The sequence below is a fragment of the Phalacrocorax aristotelis genome, chromosome 19 (assembly GCF_949628215.1).
Source record: "Phalacrocorax aristotelis chromosome 19, bGulAri2.1, whole genome shotgun sequence".
In the NCBI taxonomy this organism is placed as follows: domain Eukaryota; kingdom Metazoa; phylum Chordata; class Aves; order Suliformes; family Phalacrocoracidae; genus Phalacrocorax; species Phalacrocorax aristotelis.
In genome coordinates, this window is record NC_134294.1 from 755,097 (window position 1) to 775,694 (window position 20,598).

Sequence of the window (20,598 nt, forward strand, 5' to 3'; positions counted from 1 at the left end):
ACATTGATAACACCACCTGGTGTGGGAGCAGGCCTGATCTGCAATGTGCTGGAAGTGAAGACAACTCCACCACAAGTCACGAACGGTCAGAGTTCATCCCTGCCCAGCCCTTTCCTGGCCATCACCAGCCTGGAAGACCCTTTGCAATCCTGGTGGCCACCTTCGCTCCTCCCACCCTGCTCACCTGAGCGTGGTTCCCCCTCCAGCTCCTGCAACGGGGGATGAAGTCTCGGTGCTCCTGAATGCCTGGAGGTGTAATAAGCACTGAAGAGGAGTCGATCATGGTGTTATATATCCGACCAGCCTGCAACTCCTTTTCTGCCTGGGCAGGGTGAGTAGGGCAAAGGTTGCGGTAGCTGGCTGTCACTGCGTCACTGGCTCGCTGCACGTGCACCGCCGTTTATGACCACTTGTCCAGCACCTGGATCGAGATTTGTTTCAGCAGTGCTACAACCTGTTTGGTTTGGACGGCACCCAGGTGAGTGGTGAAGTCAGTTGTGATATTTTAAACCCCAAAGCCTGGAATCATGACACAATCTCCTTTGAAGATAGCACAAGCCAGGGGACAATTGATTCACAGCCCTGTGAAAAAGGATATATTTGGCTGGTGGAAAACTTGGCTCGTTCTGCACCGGTATGGTTTGAAAGCATTCCCCTTATTCAGAGATGCTTTTAAGTTCCTGCATGGACAGCACCCACAAATTTGCCATAGACACCCACTTTCCCCAGAGAAATTTTCATGGTGTGTTCAGAGGCAACATCCAAAAGCAAAGACCTTAAATCCCAAGCCACTCCACTTTTTCTCCAAAGCCATATTTGACAATAAACTCAGAGGAGTGAATTTTTCCAGCCTTGGCACCAGATTTCAGGTGATGGTATGGCAGATTTGTTAGGACTGAACCTCTGCGCCTGTGGTTTCTGAAGACTCTCATGAATAAATGCACCTCCTGAAGCACGCGTGTTGAAGTGCTCTGCAATCCACACAAACTGGAAAAGGACCGTCTTGATTTTCTAGTGACCATCATGTTGTATTTAGTTGACCAGGTGAGCACGGGTTACAGCAACCACGCACCTTCTGTTTATAATGCACTGGACACAGTTCTTTTGTTAGAGCGATTTTCATCTTTGCAAAGCTGCTTCTGTTTGTGAACTGCACTCCTATACAGCACCTTCTCTGAGCAGTCATCAGCGCCGCTCTGAAATGTTTGGATAGTTTGAAATAAATTTCATCAGAAAAACCACAGGTTTCTATAAAGGAGTACAATTGTCCTGTGTTTTCTGGTATGGAGGCTCTCAGAACAGCTTCTCCTTTCTCCAGGATAGGATTAATACATGCACTGTTGCTAAGTGTCTGATATTTATGTTCCATTAAGTTGAAAACAGAATTTATTTCTATTCAGCGTCAACCCCTGCAGCCTCAGATTCACTCAAGAGTTTTGCCTCCCTCTTTCTCACAGCTCTTCTCCCATCGCACAGCTGAGACCACCATCCAGACTGCAGGCTACCCCACTTTCAATCCCACCTGGTAAGCCCCAGGGCATCAGAAAGTCAGAAAGAACCTGTAAAATATCTCCCACAACCTCTATGACTAATAGCACTGGTCAGATCCAGGAGTTGAGCAAGAGTGCTACCTGCCTGCACTTACTCTTCAGTGTAGTTGTGTTTACATCACTTAAATCCAGAGTCTGGCTACACCTTTCCATGGAGCTCTGCAAGCTTTGTGCTTTCACATTGGTCTCAGAGCTGGAAACCCCCGTACTGCTACGACTGCTGGGACCTTTTCCTCGCCTGTGATATGGCGATGGTAATTTCTCTGCAGCCTTTGAATAGAGAAGCACCTGGGAAGGCCTATGAAACACTCCTCAGGTGCATTTTTTTCCTCTTCCCATCCGCTGAAATATTTACACATCAAAGGGAGCCTTCTTATCTAATGGGGTTTTGATGTTCATTAAAGCAACACATGGGCAGCAATAAAAACCGATGCCCTCCAGCGCTGGGGTGGTCAGCAGGCGCTGAGCTCCAGGCCACACTGGATGGGACGAGGGCTCTTCGCCCAAGGCTGCTGTCCTGAGAGGGTGGCAAAGGCAGGGCTGCGCTCTGCAGGATGCTCTGCACTGATGCACAAGGCCAGCAGACTTGGTACCTCCTTAAATGCTCTCCTGGATCTGGGCCTTCCTCTCCTCCAGATCAGTGCTTTGAAGTGTTTACAGAGCCTGGCACCTTCTGAATAAGAGGCCAGATTGCAGGAAGTGCCTAGTCTGCAGGTAACGACGGAGCAGTGTTTCATGGGCATCTCTGAGAGGCCAAGGGTCCCCCCTCTCCTGGTGAGCACCCATTTCCATATCCTGTCCGTTCACACTCATCATCTCCTCCACCGCAGAGGCTGTAACATAAACACCCCTCCTGCCATGCCACACTGTTATCATCTCTGCAGACAGCTCACGTTGCACTTCCCTTCAGGGTGACTCTCTCCAGATGTGCCTGCATCTGCCTTTCCTCCAGCACGGGGCTCCCACCCACCACCCCGTGGACAGCCTAGTCCCAGCGCACCCCGTGGACGTGATCCCGCGCTGTGACTGCTGCAAATGGCCTGGCATTCGTGCCCTCTGCATATACCTCCCTTCCTGCTGGGTAAGTCCTGATGTGCTGGAGACAGAGGCTTGAACTTGCTGCAGAAGCAGGTGAACATGCTCTACAACTCCCTGCCCAGGCCAGGAGAGGCATCAAGGCAGGCACATTGCAGGCAGAAGGTTGGAAGTAAAAGGGAGGAGGGAGCGGACCCAGGGGACAGCATGTCCAGGGGTGCTGGGGCCAAGTGGCTGGCAACCTCCGCTGCTTCTAGGGGGATGAGGAGCGAGTGACCAGGGTATCTGCCTTGCCAAGCACCTCCTTGACCCACCTAACCCGCCCTTAGCACAAGCTCATGTCAGGCACTCGCCCCCCCATCCTGCCGTCACAGCTACCCCAGAAAGAGGCGCAGGGTACCCTGAGCCTGCCAGCAGCACTGCCAGCCCTGGCCGTGATGCTCCTCAGGCTGCAGGTGCCCACAGCAGCCAGGGTGCCCCTGCGAGCCATGCAGAAATATGGGACCATGGCCACCCCTCTGGCTTCTGTTGAACTCCCTGGTGTTTCTCCTTGAGGTGGGGAATAACACATCTGAGGCCCAAAAATATGATATTCCCATGGACCCACGTGGCTTTGGCCAGCCAGCCATGGCCCTCTTACCTCTCATTCCCCTTAGCCTTTCAATTAGCTCTTGCCTTCCTGACGACTTCACTCAACACCCGGAGCGATTAGAAGCCAGAGGAAGGACACGGCTTTGTCTCAAATGATGAGCCAGATTAATCAGCTCCAGTTGCACTGAATTACCCAGTCGGGGCTCACAGCAACAACCTCCGATTCACCGGCAAAGCAGCCAGCATCCTGCTTTCAACCGGGATAATCAGCAAGGACGTGAAAGCCAGATGAATGACTAGGTGAGGGTGGGCTGCCGCCTGTCAGGAGCTGGAATATAAGTCAAAGCACTTTGAAATTAAATCCTCGCTTTGACAGGGAACTAATGCAGAGATTTTAAAGTAGGTGTAATACACTTAGACAGGCATGCGTGCAGCCCGGTGCAAGTTGCCATGCCTTGAATAAGTGTGTCCCGGCTACACTGAGCGCAGGAAAATAGAGTTGAAAAGACAAAGGGAATTTTGAATAGCTCCAAACCAGCTTGGCAAGATTTTAGAGATGGTAGCAAGAGGTTTTAGTAATGGACCTATCTAACAACGTTGTCAGGAGATTTGGTGCACGGTTTTTGGCTGCCTGGCATCTTGGATTTCACACCAAGCAGCCATCTCATGTCGTTCCTGGCTTTAAATTAAGTCATTTGTGCCCGCGTGGACTGCAGGGGATAGATGGAGGCATGATGGACGGGGGAGGAGATGGGGATCCCCAGCGCACCTCTTGGCCTCCAGGGTGGGCAACCATGCTGCCAGTAGCTCCTGGGATTCCCAAGAGTTGACCTTTCTAGACAACATCAGGGGTGGATTCAAGCCTCGATACTTGGTCAAGCAACACCTTCCATGCGCACAGCCCGGAGCCCATCACCGGGGCACCGCGGCCAGCCGCTGTCCACGGGGGCAGCCCTGCTGAGACACCAAGAGGGTTTGCTACCTTGTGGCTCCTGCTGCCGGCTCCGGCTGCTATTCCCTCCTGATAGAAATCCCCCAGACCCCTCTCCTTGTTTGTGAATTTTCAAATGCCAAAATTTGGCATTTTCGGTGAACCCTCAGAACCTGGGGTTTGGGAAATCCCTCTCGATCGAGTGGGTGGTGGTTAATGGGGATGCACTCTCGGCAATGCTTCGGCTGCTCCCAGCAATACAGAAACCCGAGGCAGCGCCAGGCCCCATCCCGAGGGCTCTGCTTTTCCACAGCCACGCGGAAATTACCCTAAAAGCATCAAAATGCGAGAGAAAAACCCTCCTCCCCTCTTCGAGATGCCCTCCCCCCCCCCGCGCCTCTCCCTGCACCTCCAGGGAAAAGCGAACCCCCCCGCGCCCCGGTCCCACCGCACCCACCAACCCACCCAGGGGATTGCGGAGGACGCTGCGGGGGGGTGCAGGGTGGCAGGCGGCGTCGGCAGAGCCCCCGGTGCCCTCCCCGCCGCCGTCCCGCCTCCGGGGGTGTCCCCGGCGGCGGGTCCCGCCCAGGCAGCGGCGGAGCTGGGGCGGCCCCCGGGGCTGCCCCCGCCCCCGGCCCGCCCCCGGCCCGCCGCTCCATCCCGGGATGGGCCGGCCGAGCTGACAGTCGGGCTCGGCGGCCGCCGCGGGCGCATCCACCGGGCAGCGCCCGCCGCCGCCGCCGCTCCTGCCCGGCGCCCACCTGCGGCGGCGGCTGCCCCGGGCCGGGCGGGGGGCGCTGCCGCCGCCGGCTCCGCTCCCCCACCCCTGCCTGCCCTCCAGGATGAGCCCGGAGTATTTCCTGCGCTCCTTGCTGCTCATCATCCTCGCCACCTTCTCGGCCAACGCCAGCAACTGGCTGTGAGTAGCCGCGGGGCGGGGGGGGGGGCTCCGCCGCTTGTCGGTACCCCCGGGGGGCGGCGGAGCAGGTGCCGCCGGGGTCGGGCAGCATCGGGTCGCGACCCCCCGCAACGATGCTGCTCGGTACCCGGTGGGGCATCGGGCTTCCGTCCCCATCGTGCCAGGTACCCGCTGTCCCGCCAAAGCGGCGGTGGCGGGGGTCGGGGGTCGCAGCCTGCGTCCGCGGGCAGGTGGGCTGCAGGGGATGCTGACCCTCCCCAGCCGCTCGGGAGGGTTGTCGAGGCTGGTTGGAGAGGGGCTGGTTATCGAGCCCCCATCCCCTTTTTGTTGCTAAGTTATGAGTCCGGACCATGCTGGGGGAGGATGGAGGTCGGGGCGTCGGGTCAGAGCAGGGCCCGGGGGTTGGCAAGGTGCCGCACAAGGGCCAGCAGTCCAGGGGAGGGTTTGGCAGGGCTGAGGCGGCCAAGCATGCCGGCCCTGGGGATTTGCAGCAGGCAGGGCTGCCTGTGCCGTGGACCCCCATTCCTGGTGGGAGGATGGGTGGTGGGGGGCTGTTGCATGCTACGGAGGAGCCTGGTGACATTGGGAGCCCGCTGAACAAACACTGAAATAATGTGTAAGGTAAACAGGGGCGGAAATCGTTCTGGAAAATTCCTGCGTGTTTGCCAAGGAGGTGGGACTGTCTTCTGGGGAGACCCCCCCTGGGTCAGAGGGGATGCAGCACGACAGCACCTTCCCACCTAACTTTGAGTGAAGACATCAGTTACTCCTAATTAGTCTTGTCTGGGGGAAGATGGCATTTTCCCTGCTCCCAGAGTCGCCGGCTGCCATGAGCTAATTAGTTCCCAGTGCATGCACCCAGCGGACCTGCTCAGGCTGGGAATATGAGCCACCTCCATCTCCCCTCCCCGGGGCTCCATCGGCACGGGCAGGTACACCGTGGCCAGGTGGGGAGTCCCGGGGGCTGTCAGCATGAAAGGTCCCGAGTGGCTTGTGCCTCTCCCGACACCTGCACCCAGGTGGGCACAGTCCCACAAGCACACTGCCTGTGCGAGGAGTCCTCTCCACATCCAATACAGCTCCTGTCTCCCCTGCCTTTACCTTTGCCTCACTGGAGGCTGTGGGACACCAGGGGGTTTTCGAGGGTGTTCCCTACACCCAGGGAAAGCACCAGGTCAGCAGCATTCTCCAGGTGTCCTGCCTGTGGGAGAAGGTGCTCGCCCATCGGTAGCTGCTGGGGATGCGTTAGCGCTTAGTCCTCCTCCCCTCCTCCTTTGCCAGATGGAGCAACTTGAGCGCCACACGTCTCCGGCAAGTGGTGGGTGGATCATAGCAGCTATCAAGGTGGTCTTTTAAGCTGTCATGCTTCTGGTGAAGGTATATTGGGAAGTGTGGGAGTGTTTTCCCTGCAGGGAGAAAGTCCTGCTGAGGAAGCCCTGCGGGATGATGGCAGGTCCCTGGAGAGGAGCAGCTTCGGCTGCCCCAGGACAGGCATGGGGAGATTCACGAGTAAGGTCGGCAGCCACCCAGCACGGATGCGCTGAGGTGGGACCCTGCAGTCCCCGGCACAGCTGGGAGCGTACTTGGGAAGCCGAGGTGGAGGGGTGGCTCACCGCAATAGCCGGGGAGGGCTGTGTGCAGCCGTCCGTGCTGGCGAAGTGAGGGGTGGGCGCGGGGGGCTCGGCCGCGGCAGAGCGGAGGGCTCATTCCTGCCAACAGGGGAGGAAAAGCAGATACATTTCAGTGCATTTGAAAGGAAGGGGGTCAACTTTTTTGATGTTGCAAATGTATCGTGATAAAAGGATCGTCCCCCGCTCAGTGCTTTTTATTCTTTGCCTTTAGGATTAAGACAATTCCCATTGTTTATCTTCTCACATCAGAAACAAAGGCTGCCGGAGGCAATAAACAGAGTTAGAAGGATCCCAGGAGTTATCAGATATTCGAGGAATGAGTGTGCCTCGTACGTCTTCGCGAAGCCTCACGCGCGTGGGCTCCGGTGTGCTCTGCTTTATCACAGAGCTGCCTGGGCGCTGCCAGCCCGCGCCCAGCACACCGGGGCCGGATCCAGCCTCGCTGGGCGCATATTTCTGCACATAGGTGTGTGTGCTGGGTGGCAGCGCGTGGTGAAGTTTGCTTTTCCAGAAACCTGCTGGATTAGTGATTAAGCTCAGTTGTGACTTCCCGCCCTCTCCCCAACCTTAAAGCTTCTTTCGACCTGTCCGGACTCGCATTCCCCCAGTGCTTCGGAGAGATGCCGCTTGCAACACTTGAGCTGAATGGTTTTCTGTAAGACTGGCTTGGAGGGGAAGGGCTCATTTTGGCCATGCAGCTGGTGTCCTCTGAGCCACCCCATCCCATAGAAACAGGAGTCGGCGCAGGTATCTCTCGGAGGGATCGCTCTGCTGCAGCAACCATTGAGCTGGAAGGGACGTTGCCAAATCTTTTGATTAAACAGATCAACCTACTTTCTCTCTGGTTAGGAAGCAACCCTCAGGTGTGTTTTCTCAGTGTCCTGAGTTCTGGGAGTCGCTGCTTGGCTTGTTGCCTATCCTAATCCTCTGTTCTCCAAATCTGAGGAGATGCTCTGTTCCCCCTTGTGAAAGCCTCAGGCTTGCTCTTCCTCCTGCCTTTGGAGGCTCAGAGAGTTATAAAGCTTTTCCTCCTGCCTCTTCAGGCACAGAATTGTAAAATTAAATGAATGGCTGTAGTTAGTGCCTTTTAGAACTAGCTGGCTGTGCACAGGAAGGTCCCTCTGGCTTCTGCTTTATCCCTGGAAGAGTCCAGGGATGTGCTCTACGCAGGGGAAACAGCCGAATTACGTTCCAAAGCAACTCACATTTCACAGACTCGATTCAGCTCTCAAATCTGCACGTGCAGTAATACGGCTGAACTTGGAAGCATGTTCTCCCAGTGGTCTAAAACCGTCCCGATGCTGGGGGTGTTTTGTAGAGGGTTTCAGCCAGATGAGCACCTCTCTGAAGCCAGCATGAGGGCACAGGGCTCCGCTTCCAGTGGGAGGTAAGGGGCAAGCAGTCATCAGTTATTTGTTTAGTTATATATTTTGGAGGGAGGGAAGTCCACCTGAAGAGGTGAACTAGAAAATGTGCACAGTGGGGTGTGGATGTAAGCATCCGCTAACAGCACATGGCACTGGGGCTGCTGTGATCTGTAGCTGTTTGGGTGGTTTGAATGATGAGAGTCAAGTCCCGTGCCTGGAAAGCATCAGATACAACAGGATAGGGGTCCATTATGGGTGAGACTCCTGGTTATCAAGGTATCTGGGAATCATTACAGCCTCTCTCCATTTTCTTGCAGCTAAAACTGGCTCTGGAGGAGGCTCTCCATATGGACGCGGAATAGCCTGAGATGCGGTTATGCCGCTGCAGGGCAGGGTGTGCCACCAGCAGCTCTGTCTACCCCCCTATTTACAGGGGTTTAAGACTTCCGTCTGGGCTTGAGACTTGGCTTAAAGGGCCAGGAGCACAGATGGGCTTTTAAACCCTTTAAAAAAACCTGAATCTGAGCACTCTGGGAAATTTTGAAGACCTTGCAAGTGTCCGAACAAGCTTGGCTAAGCAGCTGCTCTCTAATAGTAACCACTTTTGAGTGCTGGAGAGGGAGGGACAAAAGGAGTTTGGGTTTCTCTGGCCCTCTTTCATCTGAGCATCACAAGGTGCTTTGCAGACACAGGGGCCGATTCTCCGAGCTCGCCCCTGCCAGCTTTGCAGTGGGGATGTTGCAAGAGCAGACTGAAAGCTCATCTTGTGCTGGTTTGGGTTGTTGTACAACGTAGAGGGTTTGTGAAGAAGTATGCCTGGGTCCTAAACTTGCATCCCTGTTTTTAAACCAGATTTGATGTTTTTAAGGTGGTCTCCCCAGATTTGGTAGCAGGGAGGGGTAACTTCACTTTGAGCCTGGCTTGGCTGAATTTTGTACAAGATTCTTTGCATTGTCGTTGCGACCCTCCCATTTTCCACCTGGCGAGGAACCGGTCCAGCATTTTCCCAGCGGATGCCGTGCTGCCGTGGCGCTGATTCAGCAGGTGCAGCTAGCTCCGGGGCAGAGCTCTCCTGCCGAGCCCCGTTCCCCTCCCTGCGCTCTTGTTTTCTGGCGCAAGGACAGTGTTAAGCAGGTTGCCTGGTCACTTCTGCTGTGGTGGGCAGGATGGTGGGTTGCACCGATGGGGTTCGATGGAGAATTTCCTTGCTTTGAGGGCTGCTGTGGGCTGGACGAGCAGCGCTCTGCTCCTGGGGTGCCCAGGGCTCCTTTGCATTGCTTGGGGGATCCTGCAGGGTCTGCGAGGTTGGTGCATGCAACCAGAGACACCCATTCCCCAAGGGCGGAGGGGGAGAGTGAGACCAGCAGCTTCCTTTGGAAGTATTTATTTTATTTATTTATAAGTCTTGCCACTTTTGACAAAAATCAGCTCATTTTAGCTCAGCAGTGAAAACAGACTGGCTTTAAGGGTTGCATCCTGCAGAGCCAAGAGACCTCTGCCAATCTTGGCACTGGAATTCCAACCTGTTTGGCTTGTCCCTGAGCTCTGGTCCAGTCTGGCAGGAAGTCTTCAGGGCTGCAACTGCCAGGGTGTAGGAGGGATTCGTGCTCTCTGTCTCCTCGGCAGTGATGGGCATTTCTGTCTTTTCCTAAGGAAGCCTCAAATAAAACTACACCCCAATCTTTAGCAGCAGAGCCTTATCCTAGGGCGAATGGACATGAGTGAGATAAAACCACCTGCACCCCAGGTTGTGCAGAGTTGGATCAGCTCCAGGTACGAGCAACAGCACGAAGCGTATTTCTTTTTTGCAATGATTTGCTGTAACTCCACGAGTCAGAACTGGACTTTGGCATTGAAACAAAATATCTTTATGTTACTCTGCTGAGAGCTACTGTCCTCTCAATTTATTTATCCCTGTGGATGGAGAGAAATGCATTAGAGCCATTTATTTGGGCTTTCTCAAAATTATGAAATTGCTGAGCAATCCTGGAGGTTAACAGTTTCCAGGAGGTTCTTCCATGTTTCCTTACAAGTGCAACGATGCTGGTTCTTACAGTACTCGGTGCTTTTTTTTTCTTAAAGCTCGAAAGACTTGTGAATCTATAAAAATCTCAGCCAGCCAAGGGTGCTCGAACGGCAGACTCTACTCTGGATACAAAGTGCAGGTAACCTTTGTTTGGCTCCAGCCCCAGGGTGTCCGCCCCCCATGCCTGTGGGTGACCCCCAACAGCATCCTCCAGGCTCTCTAGGAGCCGCTCGAATGCAGCTGGGAGGGTGGCGTGCAGGATCAGGCTGGCTCAGCGGAACTGGAGCCGGTATTGTGCTTTCATGAAGTTACTTGGGGGAAAAAATTAATTTAGTATCTTGGCCGATGGAGAGCCGCCTTGGGTCTGTTGCAAGTTGGGCGAGATCAAACTAATCCTGCAGAAGGCGGCTTCTCTCGCCACATATTTGCAAATTCTGATCGAAACTAAAGACTCATCAGATTTTCTCCAACCAGGTCTAGCCTGAAGCGCTGCGCAAGGGGAATTCCCACAGAGTTCATGCTGGTGGCCTGCACTTGCCTCCTCTTGCAACAAGGCATTGCTGTTGTTCTCAAGCCCAGGAGTAGCTTCTACTGACTTATAAAAGAAGATGCAGTGAAGGATATTTCCTACACATCCAAAGCAGGTTTCCAAAGTGGATGCTAATGTTCGGGTCTTCCCAGCTTCCACCCTGGTCTTCCCCATCACGAAGTGGAAATGCTGCCCCCGGATGCTCAGACAGCCAAGAAGCAGCGCTGGCTTGGGACCATCAGCTGGCTCATCACACTGTCCCCAGAGACTTGTGCAGGGGGAGGCAGGCCACCATCAGTGGTTGGGGCATGGGTAGATGGGTGTTTGCTAGGTGTGCAGGGTGTTTGCTAGGTGTTGCTGGGGGGGGGGGGGGCAGGGTTTGAGCTGTAGGCTCACCTTTGAGCTCAGGCAGTGGAACGGCACTCTCAAGTCTGTAGGCAGGTAATGGTGAGCACAGCAATGCCTCCTCCTGCGAGACTGTTTTGGCAGCTGTTAATTGGAGGTGGGGATTAGGGTGTGAAAAGCACAGTTTCAGCCAAGAGATGAAACGTGCAGTAACTGTGACGGAAAGGACTGAGCCAGAGAGCTGCTTTTCTTCCAGGGAAGAAACCAGACAGGCTCTCAGATTATGACTTTGTAAATCAGGGTTTACACTCAGAAGGGATGGAAAGGCAGGATATCTAATCCCAGGAGGGGGATGCCTCATCTCCAGGAGGGACATACCCTGCTGCAGAGCCATCAGCTGGATAAGGGCAACCTTGCAGGTTGCAGGTCTCCAGCAGATCCTGACAGGAGCATGCCCAAGTTGGCAGACGATGCCAAGGATGAGGGTGGTACCTACGAGCCTGTCCCTGCTGACGCAGGGACAGTGATATGAAGCCCAGTGTGGGACACACAAGAAAGCACAGGGGCTCTCAGGCCCACCTAAAGCATCCTTTGACCTGTCAACCCTGGGACATGTCTCCATGCTTCCTCTCTGCTTGGAAGGGGAAAGCAACAAGGAAAAGATGATCCCCTTCTCCATAGCCACAGGATGGCTCCTTGCGGTGCCTGGTCGGTACCTCTCTGCAAGCATCTGTCTATCTTCATGCACTTTTGGTTTTTCCATCCTAAACAAGCCTTTTTCTTTTTCCTCAGAAGAAACCTGTCTGCACAAGGCAGTCTCAGTCCTAAGTACAACCCTGAGTCACTGACCTTATGTCCAGCCACAAGCGGCACAGAGATGCACTGCTGATCCAGGCTGACTTTGTTCCTCCGTGAACAGGGAGGCTGTTTGCAGAGGCTGTCTCTCAGAGAGCAGCAGGGCTGAAGTAGCTTTGCAATTTAACAAGCCCTTTGTGGCCTTGGCCAGGCAGGTATCCCAGGCAGGTTGAGTGTTTCCTGAACAGGGTGAAGCTTCCAGGCTCATCTGACTTCTCAGCGTCCTTAAGTGATGTATCAGTGATGCCACTGACTGTTGTCTTCAGGAAAATAGTCCCAAAATGAGTTTCAAGTAGAGGAACTCTTTTTATATTGTCTCATTTGTTTAAATAAAAGAAACACGGAGATTTTTGCTTACTCCAAGACATCTGCTACATCTTCCCTGACCCACCTCTATCAAGAATTTGTCAAAGACTAAAATTTCTACACCTTCCCACAGCAGGGAATCCCCTCCCCTCTCCTTCTGGCTCTATCTGCCAACCGCTGTGGCTCTTCCAATGTCGTCTTGTCATTCCACCAATTATTCTTCCTCCTGAAATTAGTGTCGTCATTTTTATTTAAGTAGGGCTTCCCCCTCGCCCCGCCTTTTCAAAGCTCCCTGGATTTGAGGTTTCCTTATTTGCCATCTTGCAGGGTGGATCAACTGCAGCTGCTTAAATTATGGGGCTTCAATTTTGATCTATTACTGTGGATGGAAAAAAAAGAAAGGGTTTTCCGTCAGTTCTGACTTTTATTAAAAGGGAGCTTGTTCTGCGAGTGGCTCATCTGGATTTAAAGGCAGGAGAAAAGAAACCTAAATGCCACAATGAAGAAGACAAGACTGGAACAAATGGCTCGGGCAGCAGCTCACCCCTTGAAACGTTCTTTGCCCCATCTTGGAAAAGGAAGAAAATACACCATTATTTGGGTTTTTTCCACAAGCAGGGCTGTTTTGAGGCTGCATGTGAGTTAAGTCATAATCTAGAGCTCTGCACAGCAATCAAGATGTGATCTCAGGAGGATCTGCACCGAGACCTCGCAGAGCGCAGGAGCTGTTGGGTTTCCTCCTGTTGTGCCTGTCTTGCTGGGTGTGCAGGTAGACAAAGGCTTTGTGGTTTCTACCACCTCAGTCCAGGAAAACAAAGTTTGGAGCAAGGTCCTCATTAAGGACCAGACAAAGTGCTAGAGACTGGTTTCCATGGTGACTGTGGAATGCTGCGGATGGGTTTGGTGTCTTGCTTGGGCTCCACAGCCCTGAGAAACACACTGTGAGTCACGGGGCGGAAGCACCTTTCAGTGCTGGTGAGGGCAGAGCATGTTTCCCAGCTCTTATCTCACTCTCCAGCTGCCCCAGAGAGGGGAAGAGAGGCAAGATGTTCCTGCCAGGTGCCCCTGAATGTGGTGTGGAGAGATGCCATGTGAAAGCCACAAAGCTGAGGTCCTTCAGCAAAGGTCCTTCCTTACATCCTTGGCTCAACTTCTGGATCCTTCCTGCACCAGGGACCAGGATGGGAGCCTCCCCCCACCAAAAAAAGCACCTCTTTTGGAAAGTAGTGGTGGTACCTGTGGGATGTAGGAGACCAGTAGCAAGCCAGGAGTTTGATGGGGCCATGGTATTTGAGGCACAGCTGCCTCCATCCCCAAGGAGAGGCAGACATGCATGGACTGAGGAGGGATGATGGCATACAGAGGATCTGTCATGGGGGAGAGAGGCCAGAGCACTGTTCTGGATAGCTTCATCTTACTCGCCTGCCTTGCAAAACAAATTACCAGACTTGTTCTTGGGGAAGTGTACCTATCTTTGAAGCATCCTTGGCCTTTGTTTTATCATCCCAAGCAGTATTAAATGCCTGTTGGGGAGGCATCTTATCAGGCACATCTACTTGGAAAGGCTTGAAAGGCTCTTGTCACACTTTTCTTCATGTGTACTTTGAATGTTTGGCTCCCCATCGCCTGGAGAAACCCACTGAGCTGGGAAGTATATTAGAAAAGGAGAAAATGTCCCCATCCTGAGCAGAGCTGATATTAATGTGGCTGTTACACCTGCGGCATGGCTCTCTCCTGCCAAGGTGCCTGCAGTTGGACTGGACACTGACTCATCAGCAGGACCAGCCATGCTGCTTTGCCAGAGCTGGTTCTCCGGTATGATAAGTGCTGCTTAAGTTGCAGGAGGGGGGAAAAGCCAAATCAGCACAAACGGTTAGTGCTGGAGGCAGAATGTGGTTTTCTTGGCTTCCAGGCTCAAAGCTGATCAACCGACCCAAAGTGTCTTGGGATGAATCTTACCACTCTGCTGTGTGTCAGCTTCCCCATGCTGAAACTGAAATGATGGCTGGACCTGGGAGTGGACAGAGCTGTCACAGTCACTCTGGGCTTGCTCAGCATCAAACAGCCTCAAAGCTCCCAAGGGTGGTTTCCTGTCTTCATCCTGGGTCAGTGCAGTGAGATGTGCGAATAGCAATGGTTGCACCCTGTGTCAGGGACGGGAATGGGGATGCTCACTGCACGGTGTGGGGCCAGCAGAAAGGTGACAGCCCTGGGTTTGGCCACGGTGGGGTTTCCAAGCCAGCCATGTGCATCAGGGAGCCACACAGCTGGTCCTCTGCAAACAGGGCTGTGCCCTTGGAGGAGCAGAAAGCCTTGGGCAAAGATGCTTAGCTGGTATAAAGGCTAGAAAAGAACTTGGCTCTGACACCACGGCAGCCTGCCACTTCCCGCTGTCCGAGAGGCATTGCATCAAGTGATCTCCACGCACAAGGAAAGCTGAATGCTTTTGACGGCTCGCCATGCAGACTCCCCACGGACACTGCAAGCCAAGCCAGCTTTCTCACCGTCTCCCATGGCCCCCCAGTTGTAAGCGTGAAACCAAGCTGGTGAATAATTCTGCTGATGCACAGAAGAGAAAATCCTGTCTCTCCTCCTGGGGCAAACTGGCAGGGCTAATGGGAGGAAGAGGCTGTGACAACTGGATTTTGTGGCTGAAGTCAGCAGATCTGGCTCCTGGGACACATGGGAACAGAGAGGGAGCAGGAGCCACTTTTGCACAGTCACTTCTCGGAGGCGAGCAGGGCTTCAAAGGAAAAATTCTTAGCAGGATGTCGCAACTTGGGAGGAGGAGGAAAAAAAACAAGCAAACAAAAAAACCCACAAACTCTGCAGGGCTGGGAAATGCAGAGTCAAGGAATGAGGCTTCCAAAAAGCCTTCGCTTGGTACTCACATCTCTTGGTGCAGACAAGGTAGCAACGTGAGCTGAATCTGGTGATTCCTGAGGATGTTAAAGCTCAGTGTGGTCAGCGGGTGCAAGCGTGAGTTTTGCCTGTCCAATACAGGGATCTCCCTTCTCCACAGCAGGATGGGGCTCCACCAGTGGCAGTGTCACTTCAAGTGGGTGCCAGCAGCCACGGGAAGGAGGAGGGCTCAGCTAGGTGCATGCTGACACAGGAACAGACAGAGGATCTGGGATTATCCAACAGCCTGACCAAGCTGTACGGGTCTATCTTAAAACCCCTCTAGGATCCAGACACTGGGGCAGGAGAATGGACCTGGGAAATGCGCAAGCACGCACTCATGCAGGGCATGGTGGGTCAGGTTACTGGGATGTGCAGGATGGACTGTGCTCAGCGGGGAGATGACAAGAGCTTGCAGGGTGCTTGCCCTGAAAGGATGATTCCTCTTCCTCCCAATGCTGTCACTTGAGAGCAGCTCTAACTCCTTCTGCTGAGGATGGGGTGATGGAAAGCAGAGCGCATGGTCACCTCCACACAGGGCCAGTCTTTTCCAGGTTAGTAAAGACCTTGTGGCCATGTTCAGGAGTTGGGCTGGTGGAAGAGGTGCCCAGCACGTGCAGGCTCCTGACTCTGTCCTCCCCACTCCAAGCCCTGCTTGAATCCCAAGTGATGGGAAACCTGGCAGCTCCCAGAGGCCATCCTTGCCTGCTGAGGGCGGGGGGAGCTAAAAGCAGGATCCAGGAGGGAAGTGGTTTGGAGGGTGATGTTTGTCAGTGATGAGCACACAGCCACGCTGCGGGAGCAGTGTGGCAGCTGGAGCTGGCAGCCGAGCGCCTGTCCTGCTTGTTTTGGCTGACTTCAGAGACCTCTGGCTTCTCCTAGTAGCACTTGGATGTGCCGGTACTCAGGAGACCTGACCGGGCACATTCAGACAAGGCCGAAAATATCTTCCTTGCAGGCAACAGAGGCAAAGGGGAGCCAGCAGCTGGGCTCCCCCAGAGACAGGGGACCGGGCTGCAGAGGGATGGTTGTTTCGCTTGGGCTCGCTCTCTGCCAGCCAAAAGCACATCCTGTGTAGCCACCGCAGCGGCACATTTAAGGCGACCCCAGATGGGCACAGCTATATGTCTCAGCTATGGAGGGGATGAGAAGCGAGGTCTCCTTGCTTTCTGCAGTGCAGGGTGTCCCAGCTGAACATGGGTTCATGCTCCCCCAACCCTTGCCTCCTAACCAGTTGTGCTGGCTGTCGTGGCAGGTACCTGGCAAAGCTGTCTTCTGTGGGGAGCATCTCCGAGGAGGAGACCTGTGAAAAGCTGAAGGGCTTGATCCAGCGCCAGGTGCAGATGTGCAAGAGGAACCTGGAGGTGATGGACTCGGTGCGGCGCGGAGCTCAGCTGGCCATCGAGGAGTGCCAATACCAGTTCCGCAACCGCCGCTGGAACTGCTCCACGCTGGACACCCTGCCCGTCTTTGGCAAGGTGGTAACACAAGGTGAGCTGGGAGGATGCATGCCTGGGGTGCTGCTGCATGGGGGAATGGCTACAGCAGCAGTCCGGTGGGTTGCAGGCAGGTTTTGCTTGCTTGCCCCTGAGCCAGTGCCTGGGGCAAGTAGGGAATGACCCAATGTTGTATCTTGGCGCTGACGAGTCTTCCCTGGGCATGTCAGCAGGGCTCTTCTGACTGTAATAGGGGCAGCATATCCAGACCCTTGCAGTTCCTTGCAGCTGCTGGGTGCTTCCTCTCCCAAACTGTTTTCACACCCAGCAGGTGCCCATCACATGAAGGCACCAGCCCAGGGCATCCAGTGAGCCTGGACCTTTTACAAGGACACACTAAGTTCAAGCAGGGCCCTAAAGTCACCCTGCGGTCTAATCTCTGCCCCGCCAAGCCCAGGAGCTTCGCTCTGCAAAGCCACGGCTGCAGCAGGATGATGGATTTATTCGGTCTCTTCTCCGGGCAGCCCTGAAGCGGTGACTGCTGCCAGACTGGCGCGCCGCTCTCGAGCAGAGCTGTCTGCGGGTGAGACCTTGGGAGGACAGCCCTCTGCCGCCCGATGTGAGTAAAACACACGGCAGCTGGACCCTCTGAGCACAGCATCATCGCCTGCCACCACCCAGCTGCCAGTCTTCAGGCGGGATTTATGGCCAGGGCAGCCCCCAGCCCCTCCAATCCCAGCTGCACACAGGCATCCCGGAGGCAAGGGCTGTGATCAAACCAAGCAAGGACCCAAAGCATCAGGGTGAGGAGATGAAGGGGAAAACCCCTCTGCAACCTCCTGGAGACCACCGAAGCGGCCCTTGCCTCCTCTCAGGTGCCACGGCCATCTATGATGCACCATCTCACTTCCCATCCCATGACCCATAGACCAAAGCCTCCTCCCTGGCTCCTTGTTTGACTTTCCTCCCCTCAACACAGGGGTGAAGATCTCTTCTTGTGAAGGTTCAGGGACTGGAAATACCAGAAATACCAGAAACTAAAAGTCGTCTCTTTTTAGGCAGCCACAGCACAAACCGACCAACACGATCCTACTATTAACCTCGATTAACTTGGAGGCGGTTCAGTCCCCGCGCTGGCTGGGTCCTCCCCAGCCACTGCCGCCCAGGCCAGATTACAGCTGGGCCACCAAAGTCTGGGCTGCGACCACCAAAGTCTGGGCTGCGACCACCAAAGTCTGGGCTGCGACCACCAAAGTAGCTGCCCTCTGTCCGACCAGCGAGCTGGGGCAATGTCTGACTGCAGGCTATACCCCCCTCGACCCCTGGCATGGGACTACCCCAAACGCCAACTCTCCTTGCTCTGAAACGGAGGGGCTGTGTCCTCAGCCAGCCTTGGAGAATGGTGCGGATACGGGTGTTGCAAGAGCTGATCCCTGGCCACACCGCCCTGTGTGTTAGTGCCCAGGGATGCCCCAACTTCCCAAACAAGCTCTTCCTAACTGTGGCACCACATAGGCAGGCGCAAGAGCTGGGAAGGGGCTGTGCACTGGGGGCCAGTGTGGCTTTGCAAAGTGCTTTGGGAGCAGAGTGGGGTTTTGCAGGGCAGACTGGGAGGTGCTGGGAGCTACAGGACTTTGTGTGAGAGGATAGCAAGGATCTGCAGCTGCAGGGGATGTTCCTGGATGTGGAAAGCAGCCAAGTATCTTGGATGCAGGAGGGATTTCATGGCAGAGGTGCCCTGCAAGCACCAGGCAAGACAGTGTCTCTGTATAAGCTCTGGAGAGCTCTCCCCACATTGCCAATACAGCCTTTGCAGCTCCCTCATTGCCAGGTTCTAATTTGACCATCACATTCATGTTTTTAACCTTGTGAGGCAGTTCCCAGCTCCTTCACTATTGTAAGACAGGGCTCTCACTGCTGTAAACGATCTCCCAGCATCTGCTGAGACTTGTCCAGGCTTGGCACTAAGCAAAAGGCATGCCTGGGAGCGGGGAGGATGAGGATGGGTGTCCTGGGTGGGCTACCCCATCTTAGGAGGAAGAGACAGAGCAAAGCTCTTGACTTGACAGCTCTGCATAGCGTGTTTTGCCGAGAGCTAGTTTTCAGATCAGCTTTTAAAGGGGGTTTATGTGCAACACCAGCATTAGGAGGGAAGAGGAGCAGAGACACACATACCAGCCCATCAAGGGCCTTTGGCCACCTGTCTGCACGCTCTCCAGAAAGCCCCCTCACACGTCTCAGACTTACGGCCATGTTTCCCACCATCGTTTGTGTTGTTGCAGGGACGCGGGAGGCAGCATTCGTCTATGCCATCTCTTCGGCAGGGGTGGCCTTTGCAGTGACCCGAGCCTGCAGCAGTGGCGAGCTGGACAAGTGTGGATGTGACCGCACGGTGCAGGGGGGCAGCCCACAGGGTGAGCATGCAAGGGCGGGGGGAATGGGACACTCGAGTGGGGATACAAAAGGGCCAAGCATGGAAATGCCCACTCTCTGGAGCCATCCAGAAAGGAGGTGAAAGTGGAGGGAAAAAAAAAAAAAGCCTTCTGTTAGTCTACATGAGTCACTCAAAAAGGCCTCTGGGAGCATCGCCCATGGGATGCAGAAAGCATCTTGTCCGTGTCCCGCCAACGTCCACACTCCCCAGCTTCCCCAGTCCCCCAGGCAGCCCAGCCTAGTGGGCAGCAAGACAGAAGAGGGGGGCAGGTCAGCTGTATTTTAGCAAGAGGAGGGCTGGAGAGGACGAGCAAGGCTGGCTGACTGTATCTGTCTCATCTGTGCTCTCTGCCTTAGGCTTCCAGTGGTCAGGCTGCTCCGATAACATCGCCTACGGCGTGGCCTTCTCGCAGTCCTTTGTCGATGTCCGCGAAAGGAGCAAAGGGGCTTCTTCCAACAGAGCATTAATGAACCTCCACAACAATGAGGCAGGGAGGAAGGTAATGGTGAGGGGGAGAGCTGGGCAGCCGGTGCGGCTCTGCAGCATCCCAGCTGGGGTCTGCAGCCACTGCTGGGGCCTGGTTGGCTTCATTTAACCCCATCAGCTCATGTGCATCAGCATCACTCTCTGCACAACCCTTCCAGACCCTGTGCATTGCACTCTTCTCGCTGTGTCCATCCTGAGCTGACTGTCCCATCTCGTTTCTTGTGTCTGTTCCTCCAGGCGATCTTGAACAACATGCGGGTGGAGTGCAAGTGTCATGGTGTGTCAGGCTCCTGTGAGTTCAAGACGTGCTGGAAAGCCATGCCCCCCTTCCGCAAAGTGGGCAACGTTCTGAAGGAGAAATTTGATGGTGCCACAGAGGTCGAGCAGAGTGAGATTGGATCCACCAAAGTGCTGGTGCCCAAAAACTCCCAGTTCAAGCCGCACACGGATGAGGACCTCGTCTATCTGGACTCCAGTCCTGACTTCTGTGACCACGACCTCAAGAACGGTGTGCTGGGTACCAGCGGCCGGCAGTGCAACAAGACCTCCAAGGCTATTGATGGCTGCGAGCTGATGTGCTGCGGCCGGGGCTTTCATACGGACGAAGTGGAGGTTGTGGAAAGGTGCAGCTGCAAATTCCACTGGTGCTGCTCCGTCAAGTGCAAACCCTGCCATCGGGTGGTGGAAATCCATACGTGCCGGTGATGCACGGAGGGGAGTGCCCATCTGTCCCCCTCTCTAACTGACCCTGCTTCTCCCCTGCCCTATGGCCAGGACTGAGGAAGTAACCCAGATGCTGCAGGGAGAGCGCAGCGCTTTACAGAGACAGAGCCCCAGAGGAAAACAGATTTTAAAGAAAAAAAAATATTTAAAGTTTTAAAAAATCGATCATTGTTGGCTTTTTTTGTTTTGTTTTGTTTGCTTGCGTTATTTATTGCTGAAGCCAGAGTCCCTTGGTGTCCTGCGCCAGCAGGGACATGTCCGCTCTCAGCGGCTGGCTGGGGACCTGCGTGATGCCTGCTCTCATCGGATGAGCTCCTGCTGACTCCAGAGCATTGCAAACGGGAGGTGTTTAAGCCGAGGCTAACGTTAGGCACTCGGTATCTTCTATCGCAGTTATTTTTATTTGTTTAAGGCATGCGCTGAGCATCCCGGAGCACTGCTTTCCTTGGCTGAAAGCAGGGAGGGGATGGAGCGCAGCCAGCATGCATTGCAGAGGATGGGCAGATGGTGACGGGGTGGCACATTCCCCAGGC

The 20,598-nt window shown here is 54.6% G+C and overlaps 1 protein-coding gene across 1 annotated transcript; it reads left to right on the forward strand.

Annotated features, from left to right (window-relative positions):
* Nucleotides 1-4,806: 4,806 nt before the first annotated feature.
* Nucleotides 4,807-20,230, forward strand: WNT4 (Wnt family member 4). The gene is made up of 5 exons (XM_075114185.1): nt 4,807-5,026; nt 16,242-16,477; nt 18,705-18,836; nt 19,213-19,355; nt 19,580-20,230. The coding sequence occupies exons 1-5, from the start codon at nt 4,950-4,952 to the stop codon at nt 20,045-20,047; spliced, it is 1,056 nt and encodes a 351-aa protein (XP_074970286.1). The 5' UTR covers nt 4,807-4,949; the 3' UTR covers nt 20,048-20,230.
* Nucleotides 20,231-20,598: the final 368 nt, after the last annotated feature.